Here is a 16,669-nt window from a genome sequence, read left to right as displayed (position 1 = left end):
ATATCACGATACATGGTTGACGATACGATAAATGGACGATATTGGTTCATTCATGTTCTCAAAGTGGTGTGAAATTTGAATTATCATTCAATATAAAATTTTTGGTGGCTGTGCAAAAACAAATTTCACACCTATTTTTTTTTTCTCGAAAAACCTACATAGCTATGATTGAATATAACTATGGGTTCTTGTTCTTTTATATTTTTAAGTGTAGCAACAGTAAAAACAGCACATTATAGCTAAACAGTACTATTATTTTACATTCCACAGACCAGAAGAAGGTGTTTAGACATGTTGTGTGTATTTATAGATGTTGCATATTTATATTGCATCCCCTCTCAAAGGAGCACTTGCCCGGTCGAGCAACCTGAAAGCAAACTCCACCTGCCCAAGAGTTTATTTACCTGCCGGGGGCAGGTGGGCAAGCCTTAGTGTCAATGCCTGAATGACATTGAGTTGTTGTTTAAGGAACATGCCTTCCGCTCATGTTCCACCCGTGGAAACCACTGCGTATTGTTTTCCATGTGCACCCTGTCTTCCCTCTGAGTACATAACTGAATATTGGAAATCCATTTGTTTACCCTTTTGTTTGTTTGTTAGTTGTGCAAGTTGAGAATGGATGGGCATATTTTTTCATCAAACCTGGAGGAAATGATCGGTATAGCAGGCTGCACAAACTATGATGAAAAATGTTCATCGACTACCTTTTTTCACAGATGAACATTTTATATAAACAAAATAAAAACTACGCTATGATGAGTACAACTGAGACTAAATATAATGACGTCAACAAATAATAGACTAAAATGTTAGGAGGGATGCATGCGATCAAGTGTGTTACCTGAACAGATCACTTTGATTATCAGATGATTCCGACTCAATTTCACACTCCCTCAGTGAGAACTCAGCCCCATCATAGCAAGATGATATCACCCATACAGGTTCACGTGTGGAATCAAAAGTCCTTTCTGTTGAAACAGCTGCCACAGCCCTGCTGTCTACACAGTACACACTATAGATGATGTCTTTTGTAGAACCACTGTGCTACAAGTTTATATAAACACCTTCACCACCATAGACATATTATGCAATAAAATTGACAATTGCTTTATTTATGGCAGTGTAGGCCTACTGATACAGCGGTGGGTGGGTGTTTGTGCGTGTGCGTGTTCATGTGTGTTTTTCTGTGTAGACAACCGCATCACAAATAAGTATCCTACAGACGGTTTCCATCGCTTGATTTGAATAGCTTGAGGTTGACACTTGGAAATAAAATATAGGCGTGCATGTCCATGTGTGCCTTTATAAAATGTAATATTTTCACTGTGGCTGGATGGAACAGGTGATGAGTTGGAACCGGCAGGCCCTGCTGTTGTCCCTCAGAAACCCTGTTTATGAAGACAATGAGATGAAATTAAAGTTAGCAGATATTTTCTGGTTCGTTCCCATCACCTTGTCACTTGCACCAGCAGAGCGAGCAAGTACTGCGTTTGGCCGCATATGTATGCAGTGTTGGGCAATATTACTTAGGAGAGTAATTGTAACATATTACTTATTACTCCTTGGAAAGTAGTAATAATAATATATAATATATAACTTAGGCCTATATTACTTTTTTCCTTTTAGAACAGAATCCAATTTATTGGGAAAATAAATATCCAATCAGCCAAACAAGCTTTATTTGACAGCTGTGACACGGTCTGACACCTGCACCACGTAGATGAAGAGAAACTACTTCTCCCTGTGTTAATGAGAAGAGGAGGGGCACACTGACCGTCTCTCTCTCTCTGTGTGTGTGTGTGTGTGTGTGTGTGTGTGTGTGTGTGTGTGTGTGTGTGTGTGTGTGTGCGTGCGTGCGTGCGTGCGTGCGTGCGTGCGTGCGTGCGTGCGTGCGTGCGTGTCGCGACCATAGACTGTATAAAAGATATGGACAAAGCGAAGCCATTGGTTTCTATGCAGCGCAAATGACACAATATGGGTCCTTGGCATGGGTGTTGCCATCATAGATTGAAATGCAACCAGAGGAGGCTATTGGCTGCCAATGGTCACGTGCAACCGCAGGGATACATGGGAGAATGTGGTCGGAGCCTCCCGAAATACAGCACACGAAGAAGAACACAGCCGGCTGGTATTTAGTTGGCCACGCCCCCCGCAACTTTATCATCAATTTTAACATAAATGGGACCTTATTTTCACAAAACGCATATCACAGGCAATTTTTAACTAGCGATAGGAACCATAAAGTATTCATGAAAATGTTAAAGCTATACTGTGTAAGTTGCTAAACTAGTGGTCGGTAGCGCTATTGCTTTTTTCTGATGTTTTTCGCCCGGAGTCGTCGCGGACCACCGCCGCGTACCACCGGAGCGGCGCCGCAAACCACCGCGACCGATACAAATCCGTGGAGGGGTAGAACGCATGGTAGGACGTAATTTACTGGCCAGGATTTGGGGATTAAGAGGTTAAGAATCCTTCACCATGGTAAACACTGTAGCTGAGCGAGGCTACTTCCTGAAGACCATGGCAGATAAGCTGTGATTGGCCGGTAGTGTATCATGTGTGTATGATTCGCGATGTGATTGGCCAACGTATACAGATGATGCAGATGACGCTATTTTTCCGCGAAAACCGGACCCCGGTCAGGATCATAGAAAACATATAAAGAGAAGGCTTTAGAAGCTGAAAATAACGGAGTGGGTGTTCTAAAACTTTAGCGATTTAACAGTTAGGACCATTTTAAGATTTGTTTTATATAACTTTAATTAAGGTTAGAACACGAAAGGGGAAAATGAATGGGATCCAATGGAGAACAATTCTTTTTGCAACCGGCCAGGGGGAAAACAGTGCAACTAGCGGCCAATCATAGGAAGTTTTAGTTCCGTATTGGGCTCATTTTAAAAAGACGGAACTCTCCCCCTGGTCGCGACTCAATCTAGACTCTCTGCGCAACTGTGTCAAGTTGACCTCAACTTCAAAAGAAGTTAACGACCGTCAATTAAGCAGCTGCATGCGCTGCTCTGAGTTCTCTCCTCTCCTGCCTGCAAGGCACGAGTAATACCTTACCTTACTCGTTACTGGGTAAAGTAATAATATTACAGTAATATTATATTAGTAATTTGTTACTGCTCAACACTGTATGTATGTATGTAGGTATGTCATTGTCTGTGTGTGTTTAAGCCCGTAGCCCAATCAGGGACCAGCATTTCTGACAATGTCATCATTAACAGCCAATGAGAGACCAGTTCTAGTTGTTTACAGTTTACAGTTTACAGTTTAGGCATTTAGCAGACGCTTTTAATCCAAAGCGACTTACAATAAGCAGATAACATCACAATAATAAACAAGATAATATGTCAGTACATCATCAACAATATAACAAATGCAAATGGATATCTATCTAGAAAAAACACAATATAATCAAAGTTCTGAAAAAACCTAAAAAACAAAAACAAATGCTAACTAGCTTCATGTATTCATTGATTCTTTTTATGTAGTGCTAAGGGTTTAGGTGGAGTCTGCTCGTCTGCTTGTGACTGTAGGTTGCAGTTAACTATGAAAACCGGCACATCTTTCTGTATCTCAGTCTATCTGTCTATCTAGAATGCCTGACACTGTGGTTCCCCTGACACATCACTGTGACATCACAGGTGATCACCTATGTAAAAGTCCATATATGGGTATTCCCCAGAATCCCTTTTATGCCCATAATAAAGATCCCTGATGTCGTCGATATACATCACTGGACAGGTGGCCAAGACCCATATCTGTGTGGCTAGTTCAGATAGGGATCTCCATGTATGGGCATACAAGGGATTGTATGTTGTGATGTCATGGGAACCACTCTAACCATCACTGGCCGATGGCCAAGACATGATGCGACCTCGCCCTTTAGGACGAGGTCGCGCGTCACCCTGAGAGGTCTTACTATTTTACATATATTTTCTTTTGTTCTGTTTCTTAATGGAGAGTGTAGAGTCGGGTGGGGTTCCGGTGTGATTGGAGTGGCTGATTGAATGCAATATCACAGATTGACCCTTAACCCTCCTATTTGTTGGTTTCGTCTACACTCTGGCCAGGATTGGCCGTGCGTTTGAGTGCAGATAGGACTCTGGAATGTGTACTGAGAGCAGCATTCAATTTCATTGGTCATCGTGCCTGCCCAATCAGTAAGAGCGGGAGGCGGGGTGTTGGGGCGGGGTCAGATGTGGGAGGTGGGTTCAATTGAATTTTGAATTGTGCAGCAGCAGCCATCTTGCCTCAGCTTACTACTGCAGCTACTGCTCCTGCTATATTTGCACCAGCCTTCTAGCTCTCCTGCTAAATTTGCACAAGGTCTGCTGCACCTGAAATTACTACTGCTCTCATAAGCAACGCTGCCTTGTATTGCATTGTTATTGAATCCTTTTCAAAAATAGCTAGCACGTTATTATGGTTAATTCTGCTATAAGGGCATTGACAAAGTCCCCCCAGAGCTGCAATTTGACATTGGTCTATGCATATCATTCATGCTGCTCTGAGAGCAGCATTGGCAAAGTGCCCCCAGAGCAGCAATTTATCATTGGTCTATGCATATCATTCATGCAGCGTGGAGTGAGGAGCAATGCATCTACCTTAAAATCCTCCTTCAGTTGGTCCAACTGTTGGTTCCTCATCAACAACTCCTCCTGATGACAGGGCCAGGACCAGATCAAAGAAAGAAAGAAAGAAAGAAAGAAAGAAAGAAAGAAAGAAAGAAAGAAAGAAAGAAAGAAAGAAAGAAAGAGAGTAGCATTAGATACAGATGGTAGAGAGAGAGAGAGACATTTTAAAAGTAGATAGGAAAAATCATCATCCTCTTCATCATCCTCTTCTTCATCATCATCAGTCCAGATCTAAGACTCAATAGAATCCTAACAGACTCCAGGAGACCCTCCATAATTCATTGTAATACCAGAGAAGAGACTCCCGAAATCAGGAGCTAAGCGACCATCAGGTCGCATACACTAACTTTAGGCAATGGTAGCCAATCAGGAGGGAATATGGGAGTTGGGACAGATCCATGTTGATGACATGACTTTAGAGATGCTGTGTACCGCTTTGCGTGATTTTAGGGCAAAATCTGTAGGAGCAGTGTCCAAAAATTTGTTTTTCAAAAATCAGCCAGATGGTGCTGCTAGAAGAGGACAATGCGAGAAATGAGGGGTGATTATGGTTTGGCAGCCAAGGAGTGTGTGTGCAAAGTTTGGCATGGATCGGGGCAACAGTGGCGGAGATATGAGTAGGGGGAAAGTGTGACGTGACGGACAGACTGACGGACGGACAGACTGACGGACAGACTGACGGACAGACAGACAGACAGACTGACAGCCGGTGGAGGTTCTGATAGTAACTGTGACCTGACGGTCGCAATCAGCTCTGTCATCACACACTCACATACATACATACATACCGGTACATACATACATACATACATACATACATACATACATATATACTGTACATACATACATACATACATACATACATACATACATACATACATTGTTGACTGATACATACATAGATAAATGTTAAGATTACTGTCATTGTTTAAGTCAATGTGTTACCTGAACAGATCACATTGACTGTAGCAGAGGACATTTTTGAGTGTTTAGGTTCACACTCTCTCGGCGATGACACTTCTGGCGCAAACCCACGGAACACACAGGAAAATGAAATGCTCCACACAGGTTGCAGTGGATTCCCATGGTAACCTTCTGTTGAGACAACAGACCCACAGTCCAGAAGTGTACACACTGCAGATGATAACCTCTGCCTCGGTATCATGTGAGAAGAACCATCCACTGGTCTCCACTCTCCCTGGTGTTCCATCTCCAATGTACCAGTACAGTGACTGGTTCCTCCCACCAACCTGACATCATCGGACTCTGTAAAGAGACAAGACAGTAGCTATGAATTAATTAATAATATTTGTTTCATTTATGGATTTACACAATTACATTTATTTATTTTGTTCTCCTTTACAAAAGAAATTCACAAATGAAAAGGAGCAGGAAGAAGATAAATATTATTTATACATGCCTTATCTACAATTAAAAGTCATCAAATAATTGATGCTGTGTCCAATGGATACCAATATCACGATAATTCATTGAATAAAAAGGAGGAAAAAAGAAAACAAGAGAGTAGATCGAGATAATAGGAAAGTTGAAAGTAACTGTGGGTTCCTGAATATACGTAGATGTTGATTGAACTGCACATTTTAAAGTCGTCATTCCAAATTTTGATTGCCATAACCGATGTACACCTCCTTAATGTTAGTTCTAAGCTTTAGTAGTTTAGAACATAGGTGTTCCCCTCAGCTTATAGCGCTTTTCTTTTAATTTTAAAAAATAAATACAAAATCGAAGCAATTTCTGGGCTAATAAAACATAACATAAATAAAGGTATTATAATATAAAGTGTGATTGAGAAGCATCATGATAACCCAATGCAGAAAGACAGAGAGAATCACAGGATAGATAGACAGACAGACAGACAGACAGACAGACAGGCAGACAGGCAGACAGACAGACAGACAGACAGACAGACAGACAGACAGACAGACAGACAGAGAGATCTTTGTTTGTTACCTGAACAGATCAACTCCAGGTAGTCATGACCAGGCTCAATAGGTCCAGGCTGAATTATTCCACACTCCACCAGGGAAGACTCAGAGCCAACACACGAAGATTTAATAATCCACATAGGTTCAAATAGACGATGGGGATAACTTTTTGTTGAAACATTTGTCCCGCAGCCCAGTTGTCTACATACTACAGCTGCTGACTTCAGGTTCAACTCAGACTGACTGTCCACTCGTCTCCACTGTCCCTGGCGTTTCATCTCCAGTATACCAGTGCAGTAACTGGTACTGGTCCTGGTACAGCTTCCTTTCACCAACCTGACAGGGTCTGTACAGAGCCAAGAGAGGAAGGAGTAAAACAAGAATAATAATATTCATCATAAAATAATCTATAGCTAAGGTTTAGTGTTTATTCTACCTGAGCAGGTGAGTCCAACAGTCTTGTCAGTTGAGCAGGTCTTTCCAGTTGAGTCTGAGGTTTTACAGTACAGGAGAGCAGACTCGTTGCCTTCACACTGGAACTCTTTGCTCCAAAATGGCGTCTTCACTTCTCCATAGAGTGCCCCCTGGAGGACTGAAGGAGCCCCACAGCCAAGCTCCCTACAGACCACCTTTGCATCCTGCTGGTCAAAGTCACCTTCACACACTGAGACCCACGACTGATTAGACTTCACCTCCACTCTGCCTGAACACGAACTGGTCCCATTCACCAACCTCACAGACTCTGGATAGAGAGGAGGAGGAGAGAGAGAGAGAGAGAGAGAGAGAGAGAGAGAGAGAGAGAGAGAGAGAAAGAGAGAGAGAGAGAGAGAGAGAAAGAGAGAGAGAGAGATAGAGAGTAATTTATAGGTAAATCAACATCTTCATCACCATCATGAGTGCACATCCAGAGTAGAGACAGACACACAGACAGAAAAATGGACAGACAGAATGCATGTTTATTATCATTATTGAAGTAATGTTTGGTGTTACCTAAACAGGTCACCTCCATTGTCCAATAGCTTGTATCAGTCCTCAGTGTTACACACTCCCTCAGTGAAGACTCAGACCCTTTACAGGCTGATCTAATATACCATACAGGTAGAGGGAAACCATTATTCCTTTGTGATGAAACAGGAGCCCCGCAGTCCAGCTGTCTACACACTACAGCTGATGCCATCACGTTCGAAGCAGACCAATCACTCACTGGTCTCCACTCTCCATGTTGTTGAATCTCCAATCTACCAGTACAGTGACTGGTTCCTCCCACCAACCTGACATCATCAGACTCTGTAAAGAGACAAGATAGTAAGTTTTAAATTCTAAAGTAATGATATTTGTTTCATCTATGGATTTACATGATTACATTAATTTCCTCCTTTTCTCCTCCTTTTTTTTTACATATTCCACAAATTAAAGGGATCAGGAAGAAGATAAACCACATTACTTGCGCCAGCAGAGCGCGCGCAAGTACTGTGTTTGGTGTTTCTGCGTCCTCTGTCTGTCTGTGAGGTTACACAAACAATCAGCTAATGCTGATTGCTTAAAGGGACTACACCATGAATTTAAATTTTTCTCATATTTAAGATTTTTTTGGGTGTCCCACCAGCACGTTCTATCCTCACAAAGTCCTATTTCGGAACATTGTGTCTTTCTCAGTTTATGGGCAGATCTATAGTTGCGTTTCCATAAAGCTTATTCGAATTTGGGCAGAAATGACAGGGGCTCTGTATTCAGGAGTGGTAGGCTAATTTAGCCTCAAACCTTCTGAAAAACGTTTTTGGGACACAAACAATGTTATATAAATTATTTTTAAATGCATGGTGTAGAACCTTTAACGGATATATATTTGTGTAGATTTACAATAACTGGGAGACACTAATTTGTATGAACAAAGGGAGGTTCCACTAAGCCTCAAGCCAAGTTCAGGTTGGTCCGGTGCATCTCAGGAGCAAAGAGACATGTGACACGTAGAAGTCACTGGAGCAACGCGGACAGTTGGAGCTTTTTCTTTAATTAACAGGGTGCAAGGATGGACATGACAAAGTTTGGATGCTGACGAAGCTGTAGTAACATCAACACTGTAATTTCCGTCCTTGCACGCTGATGTCATATTGATTGACAGTGGGCACCGTCGGCGTGAGCGTCTGGGAAACCGGGGATTTCCCCGCTGGGCCGCTAGGGGGAGTCCGGCGAGCGGGCCGCTGCAGGTCACTGCAGTGTTTCAATTGAAACGGGCCTCGGCCGTCAATGCAAATGATCGTCGTCCATCAGAAACCCCCATTGGGGCCCCCTTTCTGTAACGTGCTAGTTCTGCCTATGTCCTGTTGCCAGGGGGGACTCCGACTGCCAGTAAATCTCAGTCCAAATAAATGACGCTCATATGTGAATGACACTCTAGTCTATCGGAAGCCCCCCTCAATGGGCCCCCTCTATCACGCTGTCGCTGTGCCTGTGACGCTGCACACCGATTGGCTTCACTTTGTAATACGAGCTAGGCGCGCGGTTTAGTTGTTGGATGGACTATCAAAACAAGTTGTTATTAGTTAGAATACATCACAGAGCCTTTCAAACGAGAGAGCATTTGTGAGTAAAACCACTAATTAACAAGAATGCACGCTCATTTTAAGATGGCAACAACAAACATGGACGCAACACTGGTCTGTCGCATCCTATGGTCGCATCCAGTCAGATGAAACATGTCATGTGGACAGCTGGACACGTTAAAACGTTACCTTGAATGGAATATATCTGAGGAGCAATTATGTCAACTTCCCCAAAAGGCTGTCCTGTCTTATTAAACCAGACGCTGGGACAGCATCCACTGCTTGTATTGTATCCACAATATAACTTGAGTATCCTAATTTATTACCTTAACATGTCACGCCAATGCGCAAATGGTAATGTGGGTAGCCTACAGTAATTAATGTACAGTATTTGTGCAAGTTGGCCCTACATTTGTGGATAGCCTATGCATTATGTTCAAACAGTTCAATCCAAAACATAATGCTTATAGTCCAGTAATTTTAGGCCAAAATTAGGCTAAACCTAAAACAAATTGCAATAGTAGCAAACTCAACTGATTCTGTATCCTCATTATATCCTTAGTGAGAGAAAAAAAGTCCCAAGGAATCCCATCAGGGCAAAGTTTTGAAAACGACCTACCTACCTTCACTTACTATACACTATAATATAAAGGAAAAAATGACTCCCAAAAAAATCTGCTTTAAGTGGGATGTGAGGGATCAAACTAGGGGTTTTTAATTATTCGGAATCCATTGCAAGCATTTGTTTTGCACGAAAAACATTCATTGGGCAAGAAATGGCCACTCAAAATGATGGTTTAGTGATGAGTCATCAATTTTCACAGTCTTTTGGGGTCCGTTTTTAGTGTGGCGTTGGAACCGTTCATTTTGAGGAGGGGGTGCTCAAGTGAAAAATTGACAATTAATTAATAAATAATGCTCAATTTTGACAATTAATTAATAAATAATGCTCAAAAAATTTTCGCTCGCGCGCTACACGCGCTCGCATAGGGCCGGTCTGATGCAAATCCCAGGGCTGAAAATTCCTCCCACACCGAGCCTGACAGTGGGACTGTACATTTGATTGGTCACGAGAAGACAGTCTTTCTCACCTTGGGAGGAACTACTTCCATTCACCAACTTCACAGACTCTGATGAGAGAGAGAATGAGAGGGACCGGGGTGGGACAGAGGGAGAGATTGAGAGGGACCGGGGTGGGACAGAGGGAGAGATTGAGAGGGACCGGGGTGGGACAGAGGGAGAGATTGAGAGGGACCGGGGTGGGACAGAGGGGGAGATTGAATTATAATTATATGAGAAAATCATCGTCATCATCAATGTCTGAGAGTCCACATTCTCCAGCAGTCCCTCCATATTCTATACTGGGAAGAAGGGATATTTCACTTTAACAAATTTGGTAATTTTATCGTCTACTCAGGCTCGTCATATGTGAAGGCAATCCATGGTTAAAATGGTGTTCGAAGTTATAAAAAACGGGGCATGTCTGATAAAATGAATATCAAATATCTAAATACTGAATCAAGCAACTTAAAAACTGACGGGGTGTTCACAAACGCATGAGTAGACGATACAATTACTCATAGGCCTATGTATTTGTACACATCTCACACGCACACACACACACACACACACACACACACACACACACACACACACACACACACACACACTTCAAGTAATTGTTTGTGTTACCTGAACAGATCACCTCCAGTTTGCCAGTGGAAAGTATAAGCACTCCTGCTGTTTTTACACACTCCTTCAGTGCAGCATTGGACCTAAAGCAGGAAGATCTAATGTTCCATACAGGTTGACGTGCAGAACCAATACCATGTTCTGTTAATAATGCAAAACCACAATCAAGCTGTCTACACACTGCAGATGATGAATCCTGGTTCCAGTCAGATGGAACAACCACTGGTCTCCACTCTCCCTGGTGTTTCATCTCCAGTCTACCTGTACACTTACTGGTTCCTCCCACCAACCTGACATCATCAGGCTCTGTAGAGACAAGAGAATAATAAGTATTGTTACTTCATCATAAAATAACAATCCAAACCTAAAGGGAATATATCTAATACCTGTGCAGGTGAGTCCAACAGTCTTGTCAGGTGAGCAGGTGTTTCTAGTTGAGTCTGACATTCCACAGTTCAGGAGAACAGACTCGTTGCCTTTACACTGGAACTCTTTGGTCCACATTGGAGCCTTTACGCCTCCATAGAGCGCCCCCTGGAGGACTGAAGGAGGCCCACAGCCAAGCTCCCTACAGAGCACCTCTGCATCCTGCTGGTCAAAGTCACCTTCACACACTTGGACCCATGACTGATTAGACTTCACCTCCACTCTGCCTGAACATGAAACAGTCCCATTCACCAACCTCACAGACTCTGGAGAGAGAGAGAGAGAGAGAGAGAGAGAGAGAGAGAGAGAGAGAGAGAGAGAGAGACACACACAGAGAGAGGCACAACACCGTACATAGTGGGAAAGTGATTGAATTTATGAGTAAATTAGAAAACCCATTATCACCTTAAACTTTTTATGCTTGATATTTATTTAACCACTTGAACCGTATTCTGGGGTTAACATTTTGTGAAGATATCTGATCTACAAGATCACAAGGCCACACATTATGAGCAGTGGCATAAGCTAACTAGGTTTACTCAAGTACTGTACTTTTCTTAGTTACTTTACTTTGAGCATTCCCTGTTTACATTAGCTATACTGCGACTCCAACATATCTCAGAAGCGAGTTTGTACATGTTATTACACAATTATTTTATGTCTTTAAAACAGAGGATTTACAAAAGATTCACAATGTTTAAAATGTATTCTTACCTAAGAGAAAGGCTAAAGCAAGAAAACAAAAACTAGCAAAATAAGTCAAATGGTGTTGTTGTTGTTGTTGTTGTTGTTGCTGCTGTTGTTGTTGTTGTTGTTGTTATATAGCTTGTTAATATTGCTTTTCAAATCAACTAAACTAAACTGAACCTCGTTGTTGTTTATGTTACCTGAACAGATCATCTCCAGACTGTATGTGGTTTTCAGGGAATCATAAAAGTCCTTTCTTCCACACTCCCTCAGTGTAGACTCAGACCCAACACACGATACAGTTCCAAGCTGCCATACAGTTTTATGTGCAGGTTCAGAACTGTGTTCTGTTGAAACAGCAGAACCACAGCCCAGCTGTCTACACACTACAGCAGCTGAATTCATGTTTGAGTCAGACCAACCAACCACTGCTCTCCACTCTTCCTGGTGTTTCATCTCCAGCCTGCCAGTACACTTACTGGTTCCTCCCACCAACCTGACATTATCAGGCTCTGTACAGAGACAAGAGAGTAAGGAGTAATAATCCAAAGCTAACAAATAAATAATATTCCAAACCTAAAGTGTGTGATCTTCTTTTTTATACCCGAGCAGGTGAGTCCAACAGTCTTGTCAGGCGAGCAGGTGTTTCTAGTTGATTCTGAGGTTACACAGTCCAGGAGGGCAGACTCGTTGCCTTTACACTGGAACTCTTTGGTCCACGTCAGAGTATTAACATCACCGTAGAGCGCCCCCTGGAGGACTGAAGGAGCCCCACAGCCAAGCTCCCTACAGACCACCTCTGCATCTTGCTGGTCAAAGTCACCTTCATACACTGGGACCCATGTTTTATTAGACTTCACCTCCACTCTGCCTGAACACAAACTAGTCCCATTCACCAACCTCAAAGACTCTGGAGAGAGAAAGAGAGAGAGAGAGAGAGAGAGAGAGAGAGAGAGAGAGATTGGTCTTTATTGAAACCTAAAGCCATTGCTAGATGACAGCTAGAAGTTGACAAACATACATGTTATTGTTGAGGTCATTCTTTGTGTTACCTGAACAGATCACATCAAGCGGAGCGGAATAAGCACTACTTGACCAATCTCCACACTCCCCTAGTGAAGACTCGGACCCAGCACAGTGCGTTAACTTCCATCCCTGTCGATATGTAGAACCGTGTTGTTTTGTTGAAACAACCGAGCCGCAGCCCAACTGTCTGCACACTACTGCTGATGTCATCCAGTTGATTTCTTCCTGAACAACAACCACTGCTAACCACTTTCTCTGGTGTTTCATCTCCAGTGTACCAGAACAGCGACTGGTTCCTCCCACCAACCTGATATCACCAGGCTCTGTAAAGGGGGTTGGGGCACAGACAGGCTGAGAGTCCCTTGCATCAGATGTTTGATGGGATTGTCTGGTTGTGTCATATGTAACATGGACATATTATTTATAATTTAGCAACGTGAGCAAAGCTAAGTTGGCAAGAAATGGACAATGCACACAGCATGGCTACACACTCTGTCTCGCCTAGGGGTGTCAAGTACTCATATGTTTTACTTAGGTAAAAGTATCCATACTACAATGTAAACATACTCAATACAAATAGTATATAGTCTGGAATTTAAAATGTTTTTGAGTAAAAGTACAAAGGTATTGCTTATTGCTAAGTAACACACGTAGAAAGTAGGCTACTCATTATGTAGATTCACAAGTTTTCAAATATATAAAATGTAAAAAACACACATATATCACAAAAAGCTTCAATGATTACAAACTGCTGTCCCACAGCTGTGGCTAAAACACATGCAAGCCATTATATTTTTCATATATTCCACAAATATTAATTGAAATTTGAAGGAATATTAATTTGACATTTGTCCACACATTCGGATGATCCTACAAAGTCAAAATGTCAACATTGAAACTGAGTCTGCAAACCCAGGTGCGTCAGAATTCAGTCAAAATGGGGACGGGTTAAAAACAATATAAGAGAAAGACGACTTCTTTGCCAGTTATTTGTCATTTCTTCATTTGTTTTAAAAAGCATAAACAAAAAGCACAAATCATTGAAGCTTTTTGTGCTTTTATTTAATTTTTGACATTTTATATATTTGAAAACTTGTGAATCTACATAATGAGTACCCTACTGTCTATGTTATTACTTAGCAATAAGCAATACCTTTGTACTTTTACTCAGATACATTTTAAATTCCAAAACAAGACTGCACTCTGACGAGGAGCAAACTTGCGCCTTTTCTTAAGTGTGTCTTTCTGTAAACCCTCTAACATAGGTGGTTTCACAAAAATGTTTAAAAAATTATATTGTAGTAAAAAAAAGGAAAAAAAATAGAGACGTAATCAAATATCCAATTAAAAATATATACCGGTATATATATAATGATACAATATTATATATATATATATTTGCGCCTCGCTTTTCTGTCGGGCGCAAGTAAAAACAGATTGTTTAAAAACACATGATCTACCCTGCTCTGAGAATGTTCTTACCTTCAGCACCCACTAAGTTCAGAGTATATGCCCATAGGAGAAGGAGGCAGCTTTGCGTTATCACATACCGGTACATTTCGTTCTTCATTAAACTGGAGTGACTTTTTACATGGAAAACTATATTGTTCAATGATTTAGACAAGTCTGTGCTCGTCCCTCAACCAGGACGTTTGTATTAACAGAGGTCGACGTGTCCCATGGGGAGAGTGTTTTCTGCTGGTGATTCAGTCCGAGTGTATCAAAGGGTGCGTTCGTAAATGCGCACCGGGTGTGGTTAGGGTTATGGGTTATGGTTAGGTTTAGGCATAGTTTTACTGAGGTTAAGGTTAGGGTTAGGGTTAGGGTTAGGCATAATTTTACTGAGGTTAGGGTTAGTATTAGGGTTGGGTTTAGGCACTCACTACACTGAGAGCACACACCCGGTGCGCATTTCCGAACGCACCCTTTGATACACTCGGACTGAAACACCAGCAGAAAACACCATCCCGTGTCCCATGATGAGCTATTTGAATTGGCTGAGAGAGAGAGAAATGTTTCAACACACATGCAGGGGCATCATACATACAGGAGGGAATACTGAGGGGGCTCAAATGGCACGGACTGCTTTGGTCTAAAGTTTGACATTTACACTCACCGGGAATGGTTGTTGACATAGATATAAAAACCTAGCTCTTTTTTATACTTCAGCTCTGGATTAACCACACCATTTTAGTTCAACCATACCATTTATTGCAATGATATTTACCATTTAGGCAATGATATTGCATTTTAGTTTGGCGGTGTAGCTCTGCTGTGACATAACAGATTATCTGCTCGAACATGAGACAATCTGATATCACAAACCCCCAGAACAAAGCATGATATACAGATATTATACATGCACATTGAACCTTCAGTGCATGATTTAAGATATCACATGTCAAAATCAAGCTATTCAGTACAATCCATAATCAACAACAATACATATTAACATATGTAACTACATTCCACAGGGAAGAGGCTGGGGGGGTGGAGTTTTAACCCTTACAGTTGCACAACCAGTACCTAGGATGAACAGAGAACAGAGGACTGCTTAAATAAATCGCTTGAAATGCACTGTGGTAGAGGGCGTATGAGAATTAGCTTGTAGCGAATGAGAATGAACATGAGGTGACAGAGTGCACTTGTGGGAGTGTGAATTAATTAACTTGATAGCGAATGAATGAAGGGGGGGAGGGGGTCGGAGAAGAGAGCAACAACACATCCTGCCTTCCATACCGGTATATAAACAAACTTCCGCAGGCTCAATATATCTCATTCGTCGATGCAGTTCATTGGAGCGATCTGTAAAAAAAGGAGGGTGGTCGTGCGGAAGGCACGCTGCCACTCAAAGTGACAGAAAACCATAACAAGTACAGACAGGCCATTTGTAATTTTAAGGTGAATAAAATGAGATTTCATACGTTACTGGCAGTGGCAGATAAGGGCTGGAAAGAAGGTCATGAAATGTATGTAATGACAATTGACAACTGAGTTGAAGATGCATACCAAGATGAGAATGAATTTTAGACAAAGACACCTGCCAAAGTATTACATAACGCACCCATCTATGTTGAAATTAATAGTATTACTGCAATCTGACAAGCCAAAAGTCACTTGTAAATTGGGTTATGTATCTATTTATGAATCTGTGCTCCATACTATGTGGTCCTGAGTTAAATAAATGATGATGATGATGATGACGATGACTGATGAGACAAAGAAACAAGAATGGAGATTGTTTATTTGTCAGTACTCATATAAGTACAGTACAAGCAGCGAAATGCTGGTGTGGCAATGTCCATATTAAGACAGCAACACTAAACCAACTAAAAGTGTGTTCCCCCGAGCACAGATCTCTGCCAGGCCTGGACACGTTGTGAGCTTGTAGATCAACGTTTGGGAACCACGCCTTTATAGAGGCCCTTCAACGAGCCTTTCCAATTTGGGTATGATTGGATATGGTGTTCATGATATACAGTATGGTGCTTTTCTTTTAATGCAAATAAGAAATAAGACCCCACACACACTTTTGAAGATATTTACAGACAAATGGTACTGTATGGAGTATGAAACCCCTGTTTGAAGGTCATTGTCACATGATGATGACATATTCTATTATTATATTCATTTCATTTTTTTTTACGAATTTATTAGAAGTTTGCATATAGGAAAAAGTACAGTTTCATGACAGTACAGTTCACTGGTA

The 16,669-nt window shown here is 41.7% G+C and overlaps 1 protein-coding gene across 3 annotated transcripts; it reads right to left on the bottom strand.

Annotated features, from left to right (window-relative positions):
- Positions 1–293: 293 nt before the first annotated feature.
- On the bottom strand, positions 294–14,639 carry LOC308292532 (antigen WC1.1-like). Of its 3 annotated transcripts, none has more exons than XM_080734891.1 (13): positions 14,511–14,639; positions 12,987–13,283; positions 12,539–12,844; positions 12,135–12,446; positions 11,208–11,513; positions 10,822–11,127; positions 10,221–10,259; positions 7,577–7,873; positions 7,023–7,328; positions 6,612–6,932; positions 5,586–5,906; positions 4,611–4,664; positions 294–1,388 (listed from the first exon to the last, which is right to left on the bottom strand). In XM_080734891.1, exons 2-12 carry the CDS (start codon positions 13,225–13,227, stop codon positions 4,612–4,614), a joined length of 2,808 nt encoding a protein of 935 aa, XP_080591017.1. In that variant the 5' UTR covers positions 13,228–13,283; positions 14,511–14,639; the 3' UTR covers positions 294–1,388; position 4,611. The 3 variants fall into 3 exon arrangements, with proteins under 3 accessions (XP_080591017.1, XP_080591016.1, XP_080591015.1); XM_080734890.1 differs by having other exon boundaries at positions 12,987–13,348; positions 14,443–14,609; XM_080734889.1 differs by having other exon boundaries at positions 14,443–14,609.
- Between the last annotated feature and the right edge of the window lie 2,030 nt (positions 14,640–16,669).

This window comes from Nannobrachium achirus (genome assembly GCF_963921795.1).
Source record: "Nannobrachium achirus genome assembly, chromosome: 10".
Classification (NCBI taxonomy): domain Eukaryota; kingdom Metazoa; phylum Chordata; class Actinopteri; order Myctophiformes; family Myctophidae; genus Nannobrachium; species Nannobrachium achirus.
The sequence above is the reverse complement of the archived record's forward strand: the minus strand, read 5'-3'. Positions and strand labels throughout refer to the sequence as shown.